The sequence below is a fragment of the Macrobrachium nipponense genome, chromosome 36, assembly GCF_015104395.2.
Source record: "Macrobrachium nipponense isolate FS-2020 chromosome 36, ASM1510439v2, whole genome shotgun sequence".
NCBI classification, from domain to species: Eukaryota; Metazoa; Arthropoda; class Malacostraca; order Decapoda; family Palaemonidae; genus Macrobrachium; species Macrobrachium nipponense.
The window spans coordinates 55,956,331-55,978,830 of NC_087220.1; the positions used below are offsets into that span (position 1 = coordinate 55,956,331).

General features: G+C 33.8%; 3 protein-coding genes and 1 pseudogene across 5 annotated transcripts in view; 1 reads left to right on the forward strand and 3 right to left on the reverse strand.

Moving 5' to 3' along the window:
* Nucleotides 1-1,657: 1,657 nt before the first annotated feature.
* LOC135203689 (uncharacterized) lies at nucleotides 1,658-8,452 on the forward strand (the record flags this gene model as incomplete). The annotated part of the gene is given in 5 exon segments (XM_064233592.1): nucleotides 1,658-1,939; nucleotides 2,318-2,424; nucleotides 2,787-2,870; nucleotides 5,544-5,712; nucleotides 8,120-8,452. Coding segments are annotated over 5 exon segments (765 nt in total), but the record flags the coding sequence as incomplete, so codon positions are not given.
* An 812-nt stretch (nucleotides 8,453-9,264) lies between these two features.
* LOC135203688 (acid phosphatase type 7-like) lies at nucleotides 9,265-15,053 on the reverse strand. 2 transcript variants are annotated; one of them, XM_064233589.1, is made up of 7 exons: nucleotides 14,858-15,053; nucleotides 12,446-12,592; nucleotides 12,117-12,311; nucleotides 11,131-11,263; nucleotides 10,449-10,524; nucleotides 10,137-10,234; nucleotides 9,265-9,496 (listed from the first exon to the last, which is right to left on the reverse strand). In XM_064233589.1, the coding sequence occupies exons 1-7, from the start codon at nucleotides 15,036-15,038 to the stop codon at nucleotides 9,280-9,282; spliced, it is 1,047 nt and encodes a 348-aa protein (XP_064089659.1). In that variant the 5' UTR covers nucleotides 15,039-15,053; the 3' UTR covers nucleotides 9,265-9,279. The 2 variants fall into 2 exon arrangements, with proteins under 2 accessions (XP_064089659.1, XP_064089661.1); XM_064233591.1 differs by having other exon boundaries at nucleotides 14,797-14,997.
* Nucleotides 15,054-17,329: 2,276 nt separating this feature from the next.
* Nucleotides 17,330-22,500, reverse strand: part of LOC135203687 (acid phosphatase type 7-like) — a 41,136-nt gene continuing 35,965 nt past the window's right edge. For both annotated transcript variants that reach the window (XM_064233587.1, XM_064233588.1), the window contains exons 10-11: nucleotides 20,440-20,608; nucleotides 17,330-20,088 (exon numbers count right to left, since the gene is read on the reverse strand). In XM_064233587.1, coding sequence (XP_064089657.1) covers nucleotides 20,008-20,088; nucleotides 20,440-20,608 — 250 coding nt within the window. In that variant the 3' untranslated portion in view covers nucleotides 17,330-20,007. The remainder of the gene's footprint in view (nucleotides 20,089-20,439; nucleotides 20,609-22,500) is intronic.
* LOC135203243 (acid phosphatase type 7-like) overlaps nucleotides 20,778-22,500 on the reverse strand; it is a 10,307-nt pseudogene continuing 8,584 nt past the window's right edge.

Sequence of the window (22,500 nt, forward strand, 5' to 3'; positions counted from 1 at the left end):
TAATATACAGTTATTTATCTTAATTTTGAAACAAATTCGAAGTGTCTAACACAATATTTGGAATTATGGTGAATTTAAAAAAAAAAACTTTCTTTCCCTCCGCGCGCCGATTCGCGGCCGAAAATCTCAGAAATACGTACGTCGCATTATCCTAATATTTGCTCCTTTTCATATTAGCCTTTTTATATCAGTTTCTTATATGAAAATGTGCACAAAATCATGAAGAATACAAAAAAAAAATAATTGAAGGTTGTAGCTTTTCTCATTTCCGAAATATTTGCCTTTATGCCTAATATAAATATATATATAAACATTTCGACATTCGGTCAACTTTAACTCGTCCGAAATGGTCAAAATCTGCAATTCTAACCTAAAACTCTTACAGTATCGTAATATTCAATCATTTTTCTTAATTTTGAAACAAATTGGAAGTCTCTAGAACAATATTTAGGTTTACGGTGAATTTTTGAAAAAAAAATTTTTTTACGTCCGAGCGTTACAAATTCTTGCATCATTTTGTGATAATATTTTTCCGGTGTTGCTTTTATCTTTTTACAATGTATTATATATCAAAATGATTGCAATTTAGTGTACAATACAACGAAAAAGAAAGTAACTCGTTAGCTTTAACCGTTTTTCGTACAGCGCGATTTGAATACAATTATGGATTAATTTTTTTTTCGCTACCATATATCGCATTATTTACATATGATAATGATATTTTTTTTCATTTCTGATGGTTGCATACTAAACTTCAGGCACTGACAAAAAAAGGAGCCAAAAATGAACTCTTAATCTTCAAAACTAAGCGCGCTGTGATTTTTTGAAAAAATTATTTTTTCTGCTTCCGCGCTCGCTCCAAACCCGCCTCGGCATACGGGAGAGGTTTTGATTTTTAGGGCTTCGGCGTAAGAGGGTTAAGCAGCATATTACCAAAAACTGAATGATGGTAACTGTGGCAGTTTTTCCTTATGTTATGGAGTAAAATTGATAAATGAATACTAAGTTAGATATTTAGCATTAAATGTAGGAATTTTTTTATACCATTTCCATTGGTGAGAATATAAATATAGGAACTTTTATACAATTTCTATTGGTGAGAATCTAATAAACAGCTGATTTACATATAGGCACAGGCTTTAGCTCATGTAGCAGGTGACGGATGGGTTACTGGTGAGGGGCAAGTTGACACAAGTACCAACAATTGCCATAAATGTTTTACTGCTGTCGTTATGATGATTTTAATATCGTAATTTTAATGCATATAGTAATTATGTTCTTTATGGATTATTGCAAGAAACTGATATGCATAGACTTGTAATTGACTTCAATCACTGTTCCCCTCATCTGCTGGTTTCAATTTCTTACATTATTCTTATTGTTCAAACTATTGATACTTGTGATATGTTGGAAAATGATGACCTACTGTTGGTGAAATTGGTAATGTCCTGTTGTGAAATTTTTTCACAGAGGCTAAACGATCATGAACTCGAGCCTTAGAACCTTTCATAAAGATAGTGTAAGAGTTCCAGTAATAACTTTATATTTTTAATCAATATTTTATAAATTGTTTTGTATGCTTCCAACAGACTTAGAAATTAAAATGATTCGGTTAAAACACTATCGAAATTATACAATCAAGTTTATTCTTTGACAGGACTCTGAAAGTTCAGGCGCAGAAGATACTGCAGGGGAAATCAAACCACAGACGCTGAACTATTCCGAGTCAACAGAAAACGCAAATGAAACTGAAGTAGAGAGTATTGTAGTGAATCCATTTCATAAAAATATACTGGATATCCCTGTTGGGTTATGCTATGTGCCACCAGTACGAATTCCCAGACAGTATGGACATAATATGCCAATAGTCCCTATGAAAGATAGCACCAGAAACATTTTTGTAACTGCATTAAAGAGTACAAATTCTGCTAAAGTTTTGGTAAGTGTCTTTGTAAAGTTTCATTTTAATTTAACTGATTCAAAGTAGCATTTTACATATATTATTCCTGCTTATGCATCTGCAAAATTTTGTTGGTCTCATGCTGTACAGATAAGAGTCAGATATGTTGTAAGTTGTAATAGTTTGTACATTTTGTACTTGTTAGAACATCAGAACAACATCCTCAATACATGCTGATCCTTTTTTCATGCTTTGAGAAAGTACTAAACTCTTGCAGCTTTGGAAAAACAGGTATCATGTCAGTGGCTGAGTTCAGCCAAGTCTTTTTTCACACGTGTACACACAAACTGATTTGACAATACTGCATACTCTTACAGTCCCAGAATTAAGTACATCATGAAACATTTTTCTTTGCAGATTATAGGACATCCATGTGAGGGGGATACCATAAAAACACAATTATTGTCACTGCATGACAGTGCAAAAAATAAGTGGAGCTTAAAATGGGAACAGTCCTTAGAAATGTAAGTATACTGTCCAGAGATTTTCCTAGAATTCTTAGACTACATACTTAATGGTACTGTAGTCAGGTTTGCTGTAAATCTAGGCAACAGAGTTTGTAACAGAAAATGCAGTTATGTGAAAAGAATTTTTAAAATTTAGTTGTTTAAAACACGTTCACATACTAGGGGAAGTTTTTAAAATGAGGATAAGAAACACTTGCTACATTACATAGTGTCACAGGGTTTTTTTTTTATGATAAAGAGGTGTATTTGCACATGGATAAAAAATACTAGATTTTACATTAGAGGTGTATTTCAGCATGAATCACAATTACTCCTGAGGTAATTAGAAACTTCAAATTTGTATATTGTGGCATTTTCAGAGATGTGGAAGAATCACCCTCAGTTGATGCCATTATCAATGCTGATTACTTCATATTTCTGGTACATCTGTACCATATGAACAGGTTAGTTATATTTTTGTTTATATAAGAACTTCATAACATTGTTTGTTGGCATTTGAAATAAAAAAGAATAAGATAGAAAACCAGTAAATCTAGAATTCCAGATTTCCTCTTTGTTGCCATAAGAAACTAGTAATATATATTACTTGTATGGAGTTTCAGCATTTCTCTTCAATTCCCATTATAGTTTTCATGAATATCCAGTGAGGACAGAAATGTACCCACACTATGGTAAGGGCAAACTGATTAGTTATCAGAATACTGTGCTTCCTTTTTATTACTGTATATTTTCGTGTATAAGATGACTTTTAAAACCTAAAATTAACCTCTAAAAATTGGGTGTTGTCATATACTACCATTCCAAAAACCAAACCTTGAATTCTAAGTAACGTTTAAAGGTCGGCTAGCCTAGGCCTTGGTGCGATAACCACTGACATGTATGAAAAGATTCACATCATGATATAAACTAATAATAAAGATAGAAAACCCATTATTACCTTATGTATTATTGGCATGTTCGAGAAATTATTACATAACAGTGAAATCAGCTTTTTTTGTATGTCAGTCCAGCTGAGAAAATGTAAACATTGACCCATTGAGTTATGGTTGTGCTCACAGAAACACTTACCTTTTGGTAACCTTTCAGAAATTTTAATGGTAGCGTAATTATGGTAGCAATAACATTTGAGATAATGTAATGTTCATTTTGGTGAAATAACACAATTTTGGATTACTGTTTGGAACAATTCATCATATGCACAATAATTATCATAAATTACACTAACCTCTTTGCCTCCATCTCTTTATCCCATCTTCTAATTAAATAAGTTTAAAAAGTAAAAGAGAATGATAAAATATCGTCAGTAACATTATACTCATTGCGTAAATGCTTATAACCGTAAACATCCAAACGAAAAATGTTTTGCTATAAACAACCGAATCAGATAACAACAGCTGTTTTGCTTGCATTTCAACCATCATATGATATTAAATAATTATTGTACGTATTTTTGTTACAAATGACGTTATGTAGAATAAAACTGATATATTTTTACATTACAGTAGTACTGTATACCCTTAATTGCTATGGAGAAAAGATCAACATGGAAATATACAGGCAGTCCCCAGGTTACGACGGTCTCGGCTTACGACGTTACGACGCTTTTCAATTATATTCATCAGACATTATTTCCAGGGTTACGACGCCTACAACGCTCATCTGGTAGATGAAATATGACACCAAAAATTCAAAATAATCAATATTTGAAGGGTTTTTTTTTTTATGAAAAATGCCATAAGAATGCAGTTTACATAGTTTTCAATACACCCAAAGCATTAAAAGTAAGGTTTTCTTAGGATTTTTGACGATTTTCGGCTTACAACGCATCTCAAGAACGGAACCCCCATCGTAACCCGGGGACTGCCTGTACTGCTAAATTTAAGCTGCAAAATGTAACTGAAGCTAGAAACCGATGTTCAAGCTTCTAATGATCATAAATTATCATGCATCAGCAACATGGATGAAACTTGCCTAAACTTTGTTGTGCCATCAAACTCAAACATAAATCAAATTGAAGAGAAAAATATTTTAATCAAAACTACTGGGCATGAAAGAACACATTTAACCGATGTTTTTTTAATGTGTATGGTAGATGGGATGAAACTTCTCCCCCCCCCCATGGTTGTCTTTAAATGGAAATTGATGCCTAAGCAAACATTCCTGAATGGTATCGTTGTTCATGTTCATGAAAACAACCAATGCAGATGGCACATGATCACTATGTTTGTATTTTATGAAACAATAGTAACTTCAGACTACTGTAATTAAAATATTATTGGATACAGTGAAGTAAAGCATAACTTTTTAAAAGATCCATGGAAAAGATGAACAATCGTTATGTTTGTATTTATATTACGATACTAATGTATGAATATTACATATGCAAATTTTATATCTTGTGTATGATGCAACCCCCTTAAGATTAGCTTCAAAATTAGGTCTTCAAAAGTCACATAATACTTGAGATATATAGTCACCAAAAGCTAACCTATACAAAGATGGGTTTGTAATTTAGCAGTTGTCTTATACTACAAATATGAGATAAATTCATAAAAATTTGCCACAATATTTTACCTCGTCTTATCTAAAGGTCATCTTATAAGTACACAGAAATATTAGGTATTTGTTTTTGGTGAAATGTTTTACAACGGAAGGTTGTAAAACATGTAACAAGTTTTATTATGTAAACCAGTAAATCAATCGATCTGCTTCACTGTATCAAATTTACTGAGGTGGGCAGCATAGAAATTACCTTCGTCATTCCTTCTTGGACATTAATACATATGTACCAGGTAAGAAGAAATTCAGTTACAGTGCAGTAAATAAGATGGAATAGTTACAGAAAGACTGAAAGACACAACTTATCAGTCACTGGTAATTAGTATGGGTACTTTTCATTTGAAAAGAATGAGAAAGAAGCTGATTGACTTAACAGGAAGTTAAAGAAAATAAATAAAAATGAAGAAAACAGATTACCTAAACTGCCAAAGCAGCAGGAGTTCATTACCAGTGGAACCAGCATGCATTTTTTAAGAATTAATATCTGCATTTGAGCAAAATATTTTCCAAAAAACAAAGTTTTACAATATTTTAAAAATTAACTTTTATCTTTTCAGCATTAAAACCCTAAAAGAGAAACTTTATCTGGTTGAGAAACATGCGATGCCTTCCATTAAAGGGACAGTCTTATACTTAACAAGTCAAGTGGGAGCAGTACAGAATGTGGTCTCTTACGAGTGTGTGACCAACTTCATGGAGACACATAATCTTTACTACATACAGTGGGTAAGTAGATGGAACTTAAGGAAACTGAATCTTTTTTATGCTTTACGCCTATCCACATTCAGTCTCTTCGCTCTTTATTTGTCGAACTTTTTCATTTTATCTCTTTCCAGTTTTCACTTTTCATTCAAGAACAAATCCTTTGGGGTCCAAGTCTAGAATTCTAAAGTACATATTTGTTGGTTTCTTTAAATTATTGTTTACACTTATGTTTAACCTGAATTTTGAAAGAAAAATTTCCTCAACAAAAATAAGGAAAGTTGCCAAATACATGACTAATATTTTCATTCGATTAAGTCTGTCAGTGATGGGAGAGAATGGATGCTGGATTTTTTAAAGGCTATATGGGAAGAGGAAGCAATGCAAAGGGACTGGGAGGAGAGTCTAATTGTATATACATATATACATGCAGAAGGGAGATGTCAAGGATTGTGTTAACTGCTGGGGAATAAACTAACAGAGCATGGATTGGAAGTTTTAGAGAGGATACTGAATGAGAGATTAAGAGAGATTGTAAAGATCGGGAAACAGCAGTATGGATTCCTGAGAGGAGGGATGGTTCAATGGCATCTTCATAGTAAGACAGGTACTGGAAAAGAGGCTAGAGGGAAACCAGGAGCTCTATTGTGTATTTATAGACCTAGAGAAAGCATATGATAGAATCCCAAGAGAAGTGACGTTCTGGTGTTTGAGGAAGAGGAAAGTCCCAGAAAAGTTGGTTAGGCTGGTCCTGGTCGAGATGATATATCAAAGAATGAGCACAAAAGTAATAACAGCAGTTGGGGAAACAGACAACTTTGAAGTTAGTGTTGGATTTCATCAGGGGTCAGCATTTAGCCCATTTTTGTTTGTGATGGCCATGTATGTCAAGTGAAGAGATCAGGAAAGAAGAGTTGTGGTAATTGTACACCGATGATCTGGTGATTACTGCTGAAAGTGAGAAAGACCTACAGAGGAGGGTTGGAGAGTGGCAGGAGTCTTTTGAGAGGGGTGGCTTAGAGGTGAATGTGAATAAAACAGAGGTTTTGATGAGCAGTAGGGAAGATAGAGGCAGAATAGTAATACAAGAAAGAAGAGACTTGATTATAAAACAGGTGGAAAAGTTTAAATACTTAGGATCTATTTTAAGCCAAGAGGAAAGATGTGAGACTGAAGCCGAGAGTAGGATAAAAGCTGCATGGTGGAAGTGGAGAGAGGTAGCTGGAGTAATATGTGATAAGAAAATGTCAATCAAGCTAAAAGTCAAGATTCTACAGCACAGTGATAAGGCCAGTGTTAATGTATGGACCGAAAACATGGGCTCTAAGAAAAGAGGAAGTAAAGCTTGAGAGAACAGAGATGAGAATGCCGAGGTGGACTATGAGGATATTGCTGATTGAGGGATTGGAAAATGACAAAATAAGAAGGGCAGGCTTAGTAAAGATTGCAAAGGTGATAAAGAGAGGTATGCTTGAGATGGTATGGGCATGTGCTGTGGATGGATGATGAGGAAGTGAAGGGAGCTTGGGAGGAACCTGTTAGAGGAAGAAGATTGAGAGGTAGATGGAGAATTAGATGGTGAGATGAAGTGAAAGAAGATGTGGAGAGAAGAGGTTTGGTGGAGGATGATGCCTTGATAGAAGGCAGTGGAGAAGGCAACTGACCCCTTAATGAAGGGGTAATGGTGGGAAAGAAGGGTGATAGATATGGTTGGAGGCTTAATTGAACAGAAGCTACTGCGTGAGAGGATTGCTGTATAGTACAGTGTAAGTAGATGGCAAATTTTGAGTTACCAAGAGCCAATATCACTAGAGTAAGTTTTCTGTTCCTGCAAAAGATGCAATATTAATATGAGATGAAAAGGAGAATTAATAATGAAATATTTACTGCAAATGCCACAAATGTAGATTATAACACTTTCTGTGAAACCCAAACTGCACACGAATAAAAGTAGGATATATTAGTCAACATGCATGTCTATACAGTGGTCCACCTGTAGTATTTGTGGGGGATGCGTACCAAACCCCCCCGCCGAATAGTTAGAACCCCTATAAAAATGCTTTAAACCTCCTATTTCGTTATTTAAAACTCAAGAAAAGCCTACTAAAAATTTTTATACCTGGTTTTTTTAATAGTTTTATCACAAACAGTGCATTTTATGATGATATTGATTTAAAAAAAAACGAATTTGTGGATATTTCTCATAGAAACATACTGCGAATAGGCAAATTTTCTGCGAATAATGCGGGGAAATGTTCCAGAGAGAAATCCGTGAATCCGGAGAATGCAAATATGGGGGTCCACTGTGGATCTTATCTGCACATATTACTAACCTATGGTATTCTGACACATCTACATGCACTCTTTCTCTCTCAAAGATGTTTTTATAACAAGTAAAGTACTACTCAAAGATGTTATGCTCCTCTTTCAGACTGACCCCCATCGTGAACAGTATTTGAGACTGCTGAACAACATCCTCGAAAGCACTGGTTACTACTCAGGCTTATCTTTATTATCCAAGACCATACTTCTGTGGACCGATAAATATCTTTAATAAGTCTGTAAATTTTAGGGTATTATTTTCTTTTAAGAAAAAGTAAAAAGCAAATGTTTTAAGTTTTGCTGAATACTGTAAACGTGCACACTAATTTTCTTTGAGACTGACGGAATTAAAAGTTGTTGAATGTGACATTCCAAAATTTTGTACAATATATAGAACATTTTTGTATTTGTAATTTCTGATTCACAATAAAGTTTTCTGATATGAGTTTCTTTAACAAATCTCCCACTACTGATGGAATGAAATCTAAAACTCATTTACCTTCCCTTATTTTAAGATACTTAACTTCATCAAGATAAATATGGTGCATGCAAATTTAACTTGGCTGCCTAATTTTCAACTGACCTTGGGGAAACTGAACATAATTTTTCTGGGGGCTGCTGATTTATACTTTAGTTTTTTTTTTCTCTCTTTTTTTTTTAGTTCAACAAATTCCTTACCAACTAATCATTCCATCTTCTTTACCTAATGATTCTTGTTGGTTAATTAGCCTTTTTCCCTTTTTTTAAAGCTGCTATGCTGATTGCACATCTATGTTGATTAAATAAATATTAAGAACAGCCTTTATGATTCCTAGAAATGGAGGTTTTTTTCAGAAAGCAAATAGCATAGTGTGGCAAACATCTATCTCTACTCCACCAGTTTGAGTGAGATCTTTTGTCTACCCATGTCCTTTGAGGGAAACAAATACCACTGGTTGTTCATACCTCAAAAATTTTCTCTTTCAGTGCCTTTGTTATAAAGAAATAGGATCAAGGCAGACTGCATGTTGGAACAAAAATAGTGGCACCACTTTAGTATGCTTTTAGAATTACTGAAATATTGGACCCATGGCAGTCTTTTGACTGTTTACTGGTGCTGTTGTGATCTTTTGATGTAATTGTACTTAATGTACGCAATGTGGGTCTGATACCTTTCCTTATAAATACGTTAATTTAGAATTTGCCAAAAAATCTCATTTTTATAGAAAATTGTATCAAAAATAATAAGAGTAAATACTTAGCCTTAAATGAAAAACAAATGATCTGATCCTACCTCTTACTTGTATCTGAGTAAATACATACCTCTAAGTCATTGATGAGCCATTCAAACTGACGAGAAAGGGGCTTCAGTCCAAATTCCATGAAATAATACGCCTCTGTACTGACAGCAACAAAATGAACTGGGCCCATATTCCAGCTGAAGAAGAGGTTTTCTGTATCTCTATAATTAGGCATAGTGAAACGAGCTCTGTAGTTGCTGAAGTTGCTGTGATGGAATTAAAATAATCACAAATCAGTCATTTGCTAACTAGAATTGTTGTTAAACAAAATATTATTTTGTTAATAAAATAAGTCTGAGGCCTAGGATGCATAAAAGCATAGGTTGGATTGCTATGCCTCTTAATTAAAAAAACTGCAAACAGTGTACAGTATACGCATAAAAGAAAATGAATGGATGTTGAGATAAAAATATATGAAAACACAGCAAACCATCATTGCTGCCTGTGATAACCTAGCCTGGAGCAAACTATGTAAATAATTCAGAGTTAATAAGTGGATATCCCAATGATTAAGCTAAGCTAATTATGCTATGTTATATTTTAATTACTTCACTAATTTCATGTATGTATATATTGACACAAAGTTACTAATGCTGCAAAAGACAAGATGCATACTTCAACATTCTGGTTAAATTAACATACTGTATAAGTACACTTGCCGGTTTTGACAGCTTTTAATCATTGTTAATTAAAAAAAAATTTAGAGGGTATTAAAATTAATGTGAAATTTGATAGATAGTGACTAATACGCCCACTCAAAAGCTTTTAACTATACAGTGCATAAAACATTTAATTAAACTTCCAATAATAAATAAATCTCACAAGATATTTTCTTTGAATACTTACTACATGAATTCATGATTGCCAACACAAGTCATGTAAGGCACATAAGCAGCAATGGGTTGAATCTGCCTCATAAATTCATCCCCAACACGGGCATTGTCCTGTAATTACAGATCAAGTTTAGTACGCATCTCATTAGCGAATAAAAAAACATGATGGCTCAAAAGAGGTTAAATTTGCCTTTATATGTACTACATATTTTCTTCCAGAGTATATATTTTCAGGAATAAATCACTAGCCTGTGATAAAAATTTTCACTGAGATGTCCCTCATTCCAACTTATTTGTTAAAGTAAACAAAATAATCATTACTCACAGAGTCCATGTTGTATGCAAAGTCCCCTACATGAATAACTGCATCATACATCCCAAGCTGTGTTTCCTCTTGCAACCTGCAATACATTTCCCTTTTGTAATCAGGCACAACAGTAAAATTCACTTTTAAAAATTATAACGCAATAATATTTATAACTCAGAAGACCTGTACTATAATATTGAAAAAGGAAGCCCACTAAATAATACCCAAAATAACTTCAAAATACTGTGAGAAGATTGCGAGTTCAAAAGTAGTCACTTAAATCAGCCTCTTATACCATTTACCTTATAGCCTAATGTGGAACTCGCCTACACTTTCCGGGGGGGCTTTATGATCTCTTATTCAAGTGGCAGCTTAGTGACATCATCAGTGACTAGCAACATGAGTTGACAATGCAGAGAGGGTTAGGGAGAGCTCATAACTACCTGCTAAGACTCCAACAGCCAAAAGCTGGTCCTCCCAGGTTCTAGCTTGAGTGATAAGGGGTTAGAGTGCTGGTCAAACATGTACGTATATGTCTCTGCTATTCATGGGCAAATTTTAGAGCTTCAAAAGATATGTCTCATCGAGAATTGGCATCAATTGCTTAAGTAATTGTAGAATCAAATTAACTACAATCAATCTTGCCAAATTTAAATTCATCTGTATGAATATTAAAGGAAAATAAATTTTCTTCCCTTACCTAGGCAGAGATTGAGGATTAACTGCTCCCATGTCACCAAACATCACCACTCTTGCAGCCCACTCAGTGCCATTTTTCCACGTTGTGAATGAAAACTCCTCCGACCATCCAAGGGGACTACCACAGTGGTAAACTAGAACAGAGAGAATGTCACTTTAAATAATTCTGTTATCTAACAGAAGACATATCATGGTTCTTCAAGTACTTTTCATAATGATTCGAGTTGGGGAGGAGATGCATCTTCTCCCCTCTTTTCCCCAATTTCTCTTTTTATACAATTTGAACATCATAAACATCTACTCTATTTGCAGTTTACAATCCTGAACATCTTGTGATACCATCTGTAACATTAAATATTTTGTAATGTGTTGAGTCTACTCTTGTACCCATCCCACAGTGTCCACATGGCCCTCTTCCTTACCATACCTTTCCCAACAATACGTTTTGTTCTGTTTACTTTGTTTTTCAACCCTGTCCTCCCCATTCCACTCTAATGTCTTTTAAACACCCCTATGGCCTCTTCCTGGTTCTGCTGTTAACAATGTCATCTGTACACAGCAGGTCCCAGTCACCAAAAAATGAGTGAAAAACAAATTTTCAAACAATTTAACCATTACTTATTTATCATTAAATGCAAAGAAGCATAGGATAGACATGACAGCACCAATAAGCATGGAAGAAATAAAAAATCACAGGGTAACTAAGATATTAATAACATGGAAGTAGCCAACTGGTCTCTAGCAAATAAACCAACTTTCACCGACAGCTTCACTGCAGGTCACATACAGTTTGGCACAGTACAATATAAAATTCTATTATTTAACCTCACTCCCACTTGATATTCAAGAATTCTGACAGAATGATGTTTAGCTTTTGTATGTGATTATTATACAATATATTTGATAATTTATCACAATTATTTTATACACTTTATGCATGTGTGACCTTTTTAAATTAGAATAAACATCACAAAATATAATACATACTATATTTGGTGTTGGGTGACAAATTCTTCAATTCAACACGATGGATCCACATAATTCTGTGCTGCCTGCCCCCATCCATGAATTTATCTAGTGTCCCTTGCACTGCATTATTCATTCTTTCAGTGCCGTATTTCACAACTGACGAAGGTGTTTCACTTGGTGTAAGCCATGTGACTACTACAGTATCACTGGTTTCTGTAAAAGGATAAACTTCAGCGCATATCTGAGCCATTGAAGACAAAATTTTACAGTGCTTTACCAGGTCAAGTATCATATCAAATGCAATTTTCTTTTACACATGAGAAACCTACGTAGTCTTGCATCATTACCTCCTATGGAGAGATGTATCTGTTGTGGCTGGAAATCTTCTATTGTCAAGCCATTATTAATACTGCTTATCACAAAGGGTGATAAACACCAACTGATACTTAATAGGCTGCAGAAGGTAATCCACAGCAACATGATGATAAGTTTTCCTGTAAGATAAATGATAAAATTATCCTAAACATAATTATATGACAAATTTTTAACCAATTTGTATTTTTCATAACTAACAAACCTGAGGTCTTAACATTAGGATAATACTAGCGCCAAGCTGGAAACAGGGAGAATTAAAATTAAACTTGTGAGATCCAGAGACTATTGGCATCTATACCAGGTCACAGGGCATGTAGTACCAGAATGCCCTCAGCGTCCCGTGACCAGCCAGTTACTCTTCCAACCCAGTTTAGACTGCTAGAGGGGTGGTTAGAGGTGGGCCTTTATCTATTAAGACCTCAGGTTTGTTAGTTATGAAAAATACAAATTGGTTAAAAACTTGTCATTTGTTCATATATGAAACAAACCTTCGGATAGACTTACTTATTGGTGGGAGGTAAGTCTCTATAACTGACTGGGAGTTTGCCACCTTTATCCATTTCCGAATAGTAGGTGTATTCTAAGACAATGGACTATTAACCCTTGAACCAGAGATATATGAGAATCTATTGATTTTAATTCTACCGGTTTCCAGCTTGGCGCTAGTATTATCCTAATGTTAAGACTGAAGGTTTGTTTCGTATATGAACAAATACGTATTGAGAAGAGGAAATTATTCATAATATTATGGCATTAAACCAAATTGTTTGGTTATTTCAGTACAATGAAAACAGTTAATTGATTACAATAGGACTGGATTACTTTCACTTGGTTTAGCCTGATCTTTACATGTTCATTTGAAGTATCTTTCTATGACAAGATTTCTATGACATGATTATTACCACTTGGTGCCCTATAGTATAATAACAATTTTATTCACATTCTCACAAAAAATAAATGCCTATAAATATGATTTATTCCACTCATTTCCTTTCTGCTCAACTACTGAGACACTTAAGGGCTAAAGTGAGCAGTTTCTGAAAAAATCAGCAACTTAAGAGTAAGGAGGATAAAAGACCAGCAAGAACTGGAAAGATGAAACAGAAATTTGGAAAACTTACACTAGCATCATGTATGATTGTTTACTTTTATGATTTTTTACATGTTACAGTAGTTGTTTTTATGCAAAATTTTAGAAGGAAACAAGAGTTCCCCTTACACCAGCTTGGCTATGCACATGCCTAAGCTTAGAGATACCCTGGGGCTATAAAGTAAATGATTAACTGATACAAGCTATGTTAAGTTACTTACTGTGCTTATATGTATTTACACTAACTCCGAAGAGGTCATACAAGCCCTCCCCCCCTTCCCCCTACCAGCCACTTCAAGTTCCAATTGATGATAAACAATGAGGGGAATATGAGGCTTTTCTACTTAGCGCAGTCACATAACCTAGGTAGGGTTAAGCAACACACAGCTGCCTACACTTGGATTGGAAGGCAAGTAGAGTGCAGAGTTCTTACATAAGTAGTACCATACCTTTTTAGTATTTAGTTGTGCTGGGAAATCTAGATATAGACCTAGGTATAACTTAGATTTTTATTCAATAATTTCAACAATAGACACAAGCCTAGGTTAGGCTTGGCTATGCAGACCTCTCATATAAATATTCATAAATCAGAAGCTGTAAAATTCAAGAAATTAGGCTATTAGCTACTTACACTAAAGACACGAGGTCCACAATTCACCTAACCAGTTCTAGTTTAGTGTAAGCTAAAACAACTTGACTTTACATGATAATCTGTCTCGTTAAAACAATTGGTTACCAATCCTAACCTGCAAGTCTCCTGAAATTTAGAATTTCCACATTAGGCCTATTTGCATTAAGAAAATTAATATTGTCACAAATATATGTTTAACATTTTAGGAATTGGGGATAAATACTATAAATTTTATGTGGAACTGTGTGAGATCTCTTAGGTCTAAGAATAATAAATCATAAAATAAAAAGGGAGCTAATCAACAAAAACAAAAAAGTAAACAATAATCCTTTTACTGTACCTAAGCTCATAAAGTTAGACCCTGCAGTCTTTATTTCTCAAAAGATAGCTAACCAACTACTACTACTAGGTACTAGCTATATATATAGGTACTACCTAGGTACTACTAAAGTCCACGCTTTAACAACGACGCAATAGTTAACCGCGGTTAATACTGACAATGTGCTCTATAATACTAATGAATAACGACAAAACTAACTATTACGTACTACAAAGTAAAATATAACAATAACAAAAACGTAATGATAGTAGTAGACACTCACGCTGAAGCACCTCTACTGTCATGTGACTGCACAAATGTAGGTTAAGTCATACTTCAGTTACCTATCAGATCGCCTTCTATCTCTTGAATGCTTGGTGCAATTGTACCGAACCCCTTTGGTTGAGTGCTTCCATTCGCAATCGCAAGTTTAACTGATATTATGACGTTATAAAAGATAAACGGATATAACTTTATCTTGTGACCGATATCGCAGCTTGATAAGCTCAGACATAACAATAACATGGTCGCTAGTACTGTTGGGAGCGTTTATTTAATTGTAAATCGTTAGTTTTTGTGCAATTTACCTCACAATTCATATTCATCTTACTTACAAAGATAAACCTTTCAATTTAAAAATACATATAAAATGACATTTTTCTCCCTACTGTTTTCTATTCAATATCATGTACTTTATATCATAAAGAACAATGCCACATCTCACAAAGGTAAACAAAGCTGGTGGCGTGTAATTTAAAATCACGAAAAGCTTTACAACAAACGTTATTGTTATCCAAATAACATGATAAAAAAACTCGAGTTCCGTCTTCATTATATTCCTGCTTCTTATTTCAGGGGTTTAAATGAATCATTGTATTCAGACTGCTCTAAACTTTGAAGGGAAATTCTGTAAAAATAGATGTAGCTAGTTTACACTTCGTTTATTAAAAATATAATGTTTAATGTTCGATTTTATGTGTAACAAGAAACATTGTATTAAACTTTTTATATATTTAGTTGTACCATTTTTTGTCTCAAAATTGGCAGCAATGCACATCAAGACCAAGCAATGACTTTAATCTTATGTTATTGTTTTCACATTTATTCTAAAGAATCACTGAAGTAATTCGATTTGTCTGTTTTCTAGCTCATTCAGTAAAACGTCCAACTCTTCCATTATTCACTTTTTTTTTCTTGTGAGACAAGCTGCATGTCCTCGTGGTCATTTAGAGAAAGATATAGAGTAAAATTAATCTAGTCGTCTTGGCAGTCTCCACAATGATGTAGAGAAAATATACTTTCTTTAACTGTACCCCACCATGTTTAGGACTGAGAACTATTATTCATACTTGATCTATCATACAATTCCTTATGCTTCAGCAAACTTAATCACCACTGACCTGTTAGAGCAAAGCTTGCTCTGGCTTCTGGAGTCAATTCTTGTTTATTCCCGAATATGGAGGACTGAAGGATAAGGAACAGATGGAAAATTGAATACTATTGAATTCCAAACCTGTTAGTTACACACACAACATACACTTATAAGGTAAAGGAGAATATTATACTTGATTTCTTGCACAATGAGTGAGAATTTGAATGGCAAATGGTACCTTGAGTCACACTCCCTAACAAAGGAGCCCACAATGCTGAAAAGCTGTCAATTCTTAGTCTAGACATTTCACTACGTCCTCTGCACTGTCTACCACATTAAGGGGAAAATCTGCAAAGGAAGGATGCCCTTCTGATGTATGAATATGTCACCATATACCATTCAGTAACTAGATGATATAAGACATCGATCTATCTGGATGAAATAAACAGCAGAGCCTGTTCTCAATGTACCTGCACCACAGTACAAGCTATTCTATTCATGAATACTTAAAAATAAAATATATACTAATGCAGTCCTCACTGATGTTCATTACATCAATAACTGTGAGTAAACATCTTTCAAGATGAAGTGCCTTATCAACTTCACATCCATCCAGAATAGTGATTTACCTCACGAAACGTGAACCAGGTCAATAACCAGTCCTATCGTCCAAATGATTTGGCTATCAAATATCTCATTAAATTTCCAGTATCCTGTCCTGAAACTTCTCATCCTTTGCTTACCTGTTACATTTCTGCTTGTTACTGCAAATCAACATAGAACATGCTTTATTCCTGACTGATAGTGCCAAAGAATCGGGGATGATAGAGATGGAAAAAGTTTGTAGCAAAAGATATCCAAGGTGTCCATTCTACAGACCTTACCTAGAACTTGATGATCCTTGTGATGTCCCTAACAAAAGATGGTTGATGAGTATGAAGCAGTTACATTTTGAGGACTCTAATCCTACTATCATATCTTCCATTTCTTCTTTGGTGTTCATGAAAACCTGTTTGTTTCCAGCCACGGATCTACTGGAGAAATCTTGAAATTTGCCTGGAAACTAGCTACCATTGCTTTATTTAAAAACCTATGCTGTGAGTTGTGAATGTAACGCCCAGTGAAAGCCTATGGGTTCTCTAATGAAATGGTCACCTCAAAGTCTTGGACATCTTGTAAAGAACTGGTGCTTGCTACATACAGAACTCCTTAAATAAGAGAAGTAAAGTTGATTCTAGTGTCTTTGATGCTAACTTCACCACATTAGCAACCCATCTTCAGTGGCTAAACCCCTACTTATCTGCAAGTTATAGCTTAGTATTCTAGAATAATTTACTCAAGGTTATGACATATCTGTGGTTGTTTTCATTACTAAAAGGAAACATATAAAACCAATATACTGTACCAAGATACCTAAAGATCCCAAAAATAATAAAACAAAAAATTACTTAATATGATCATAATGAACTTTATTGTTAAGTAGGATATCCAAGAAACCCGAAGAATGTTAAAAATTACTATGACTCTTGAGCAAAAACTTTGCAAGAAAAATATAACTCATACAGTTCCCATGCATCATCATCATTATGCATCATCATTATTACATAGTATATATACATATAAGAGATCCTCACATGAAAATAAAAGGAGGGGGTACCAAGACTTTCAACCTTTATTTTGGAATAAAAGTTGAAAGTCTTGGTACTCCCTGCTTTCATTTTCATGTGAGGATCTCTTATATACTTCATCCACGGGACCATTGTGGAATTGCAAGATATATACATGTATATCTATTATATATACATACAGATAAAAAATAATAGTACATGACCATCACACTACATAAAACAACAAATAAGCAGTTATTAGCTGTATAAACCTGCAGTGATTTTTTGTTCATAACTTTTGAGTGTGCATGGGGGGAAGATTTTTTGGGCTATTCTAAATTTGAATGAAAATAAAAACATTTTGTAATTGCAACCGTCACTTGCTTTTAAACAACGATAAATCAAAATTTTGGCATCAGAACTGTTACAAAATATTTGAACAAGTTATGTACTCAAATTGAGAAAGGTTACCACACTGATAAATCAAGTTATACAAAAGAGTATTTCAGGTAAATATTATTAGTGACAAAAGCTTTGTGTTTTTTTTTTGTGCCTTCTCATTACCTTTATGTCTGTCCCCAATCAATAATTCCCTTTCACATCACAAAACACATCCGCAGAGTATATCTGCCATTAATAATTATGGAACAAAAATTTAGGGTCATTATATAATAAATAGATTAACTTTTTCATTTCTACATTCATATAATAAATTGTTTTATTAAATGATTCTCATGGATATTAAAGGCTTGCTCATTATCAATAAAACTTAGACAATACTGTACTGAGTTTTAGCTCATAATATCTTGTGACACTGAATAAGTTACTAGCAGATACATATCAAGAATAACATATGCTCAAATTTAATCTTAACTATATTTTTACATACCTAAGGACAAAAAACAGATTCCAAGATGCAAAAATTAATATATATATATATATATATATATATATATATATATATATATATATATATATATACTATTGTAGTTCTAAAAGCTCAACATTCATGACTCAACAAAAAAATTTTTGTGAAACACAAAAGAGTAACTTTTTTAATAAAGAACTCACCACCTCAGGTTATCCCACAAAAGATATAAAACTGTTGGAAATCAATCAATTCACAGCCATTATGTAATGACTAGCAAGTCTTATGATAACCCTGTCAACAGACAACAGTAAATACATTACAGTACACCAAACTTCAAAAATGTCAACCTACCCCATTTTCATATCGGCTATAGACCGCAATGAAATCCTATCACAGCTTCTGTACCATAAAGTGAACTAAAATACTAACATACTATCTCAATGAAGAGGACATCATAAGTAGTTTACTCATGTGGTCAGGTTAAAATTACTAATAACAATAAAAATGTGATAGGAAAAGATCATACTGTTAAGAGTTGTAACCAATCAATCGAGAATCATCCAAACTAAACAAGCAAGCAGCCATCTAATAATGTTACCTCTTCCTCTCAAATACTGCAACTATACCCATATACAATGAGTCAAAAGATATTATTATTGTGCCCTAGCAACATACCAGTTAACAGCAATCTGATTACAAATACCTCAAGAAAAGGCATTTGAACCTGCACTACCCGAATATAATCACATGCATAGTAATAAGAAGTTTCAAATAAAAAATTCTAAATGATGTAATGAACCAGTACATAAAAAATATATGTTACATTTGTATAAAAAGCACTCATAAAGTTCTTTCTAAATGAATATGTGCTTTAGGCAAAAATGTTCTGTATCATTTTCAATCTAGTTTTTGAAAGAGCAACATTCCACCAGTAAACTTTAAAATAAGATATATAAATCAATCTTAAGATATATAAGTATATGTACGTTTATGTAAACCTGACTAAAATGAATGAGAATTACTTAAAGAATGGCATATGTCACTCCCATTGTTCACATATAAGGATTTACCATGCATTTACATCTGTATAGTATATACTTGCATATGAATCAGTGCCTGTACGACCTAATAATGTACATTTAGCTCACTAACAATATATTTTATAATCAATTAATCTTAAACAATGAAATTGAATTGAACTAAATTAGAGAATCTGTTTACTTTACTTCAATCAGCAATATAAATGTTTTTATATCCAGATTTTGTTTAATCAGATCACAGATTAAATGGAAAGCAGTCCAAACTGCTCATAGAATTCAATTCCTCATGATGCAAAACATTAATCTTTCACAAATATTTGCAGTCAACTGGCATAACAATACCAGTACAGAATATGGAGATAAACTGTAATCTTACAAAATAAAGCAACCACAAAAATAGCTTTGAGACATACCAAAAGTAACATAAGAATATCAAATACTGAAAATACTCTTTGCACAACGAAACCAGTGCAACTGTAATCTATGATTACTTGAGGAACATAGTGAATGTATACTAAAAAAATAAGATACTTTGGCAATTTCCAGTAACATAAAAATGAGAGGTTACTATCTCCATAATTTGTGCAAACGCAATGCAAGGTGCCTACACATGATTAGAGCGGAGCTCAGGATAAGAGACGTGACGATCCTTGATAAGCCAAACCTTATCAATCACCTCACCATTCTGTTGGAAAAGAAATGTGCCTTCAGGACAGATTAAGATTAAATAAAGTAAATATTAAAGCATATACTGTACTGTGAATCCAGAGCAGATCTAAATATAACAGAAATTCCAGTCATAATGTCTCTTAAAGTGGTTTCAAGAGACAAATCTGAACTTACAGAATGTAACATTCCTCAGAAGTGTTACAGCATAATGGAATTGATTAAGCTTAATGATTTCACAGACCTATGGTTTAATGAAAAAATTCTGCAAAAAATAGTCAAGCACTCTATGTCAACTCTACTCAAATGGTCTCACATTTTCATAACAGCCTCATTCTATCAACAACTGAACACAATGTGCAACACCTACCCTGTCATCAGACACTTGCTCCCAGTATAAGTGGGTTGTATTGTATGCAGTAACCCGTGTGTAACCATAATCAAGGGACCGAAAAGCTGACCAATGAGGCTGTTCATGCTTGAAATGGTCATGAACCTCATCGCAGCCTGCTGATCCTGTTGTGATATGGACTGGTGCCCTAAATTTAAGAAAAAAATATATAAGCATTGAAAGTGTTGTGAAAATTACATGATACTGTTTATATCAACAACAAACCCTTTAACAATCACAATACATAAAACTTATTAAATAATAAATGACAATATGTAAGCATAACATATTCCAAGTTAAAGAATGCAACTAAACATTCATTTACTGAACTGATAACAATAAGAAACACATATTACAAGAAACAGCTATAACATTTGATCACATAAACTCACTAATTACTGTATATAAATATACAACATTAATGTATAAAGTTAATTAAACCCTTCTTATTCTATCCACAGACATGGCCTCTTGTCTGAAATGTGACTCAGTAGTTCATTAAAATAATAATAGTAAATAAATAACAACAAGAAAAACTAACTTTGGTATTGTAGAAAGGTAGGGGCTTCAGCAGATTCCAGTTATTAAATACAGTATAGTTAAACATCGGGTACAATCTTTCATAAGAGTGTTCATGAGCCCACACTGCCAAATCAACTCCATATTTATCGAGTAACTCCTCCATTCCATACCTGAAAAATACAAGTACTATTAAAATATTTCTTAATTAATGCAAACAGCAAAACATGGGGAGGTATAGAGATAATTTAAAATTGACCTAATATGTAGATGTATTATATAATCATACTGTTAATTGAAATTGAAACTAGACTCTTTCAATAATAGTAATTTGCTTTTCAAAGAATCATCTGCATTTTGGTTTTAAAAGGACATAAGTATCAATGTGCTTGAGAAAAGGTTGGATTAATTCTACTCTATTTAAAATTCCTGTAACTGTCTTACTACTCACGTATGAACAACTGGTAAGCCAACTCTAGTAAGGCAGTCAACTCTTAAACAGTCATCGCCATCATTGTTTGAGCAGTACATGGGGCGGTGACCAAACAAAATAATCCAAGGTACTTTAGCTCGCACCTCAGGCCTTGTAGCTTCCTAAAGTCAGATATGAAAATATTCTTTCTTTATCTACAATTTTTGGAAAATACAGTATGTTATTTAGGGCCTAATCAGAATCAACCTCCTATTACGAGAAACTCAAACAAACTCTCCATCTGATAATTGATACTTGTAATGACATGGGATGACGGGTTTTCTAATGTTATTTGTACTGTTAGGAAATAACTATTCAAAGTATAGTATGTATTATGATATCTTAAAACCAGCCTTCAGACTACAGGCAGTCCCCGGGTTACGACGGGGGTTCCGTTCTTGAGACGCGTCGTAAGCCGAAAATCGTCGTAAGCCGGAACGACACTTGGAAATATGTCTTAACTAATAAAAAAGTTATAAAAACCTTACTTGTAATCCTTTGGTTACACTACCATGTTGTTTCCTGTAGTTTTATGTACAACCTGGAGTTATTTTCATAAAAGAATGCTGGTTCTTGAAGGTAAAAACTATTGTAATCCTCTGGTGACACTACATTCTTGAAGTTTTATGTACAACCTGGAGTGATTTTGCAAAATCTTGAGGCTACAAGAACAGCTGATTACTATTTACGTATCATATAGACTAATTAAAGTAAATGTATCTTTAAATAGGCTTATATATTAGTATCAACAAAAACTTTCCTGCCATGAGTCAGAGGACCGTTTAATGAAACGAACACTTCTCTGTCCTATCTGTTCAGAAAATAAACGTTACGTCAATCCCCGAGACCATTGTTGCCAAAGCGTCTCTCTCTCTCTCTCTCTCTCTCTCTCTCTCTCTCTCTCTCTCTCTCTCTCTCTCTGATCAAATTACATTGGAAACTTGACATACGATTGCCCTAATATACGAATGTTTTGAGATATAACAGAAATTTGCGAAAATACAAGCTTTGAATACAACGAAATATTTGAGATACGATTTTGCGATGAG

What these genes read in the sequence shown, in the direction of transcription:
- LOC135203688 (XM_064233589.1), bottom strand. Translation starts at nt 15,038, where the DNA reads ATGTTATTGTTATGTCTGAGCTTATCAAGCTGCGATATCGGTCACAAG. An exon ending in GTCACCCAACACCAAATATA is followed by an intron (nt 11,264 to 12,116) that starts GTATGTATTATA and finishes TCTCTGTTCTAG; the next exon opens with TTTACCACTGTGGTAGTCCC. An exon ending in TTGCATACAACATGGACTCT is followed by an intron (nt 10,235 to 10,448) that starts GTGAGTAATGAT and finishes CTGTAATTACAG; the next exon opens with GACAATGCCCGTGTTGGGGA.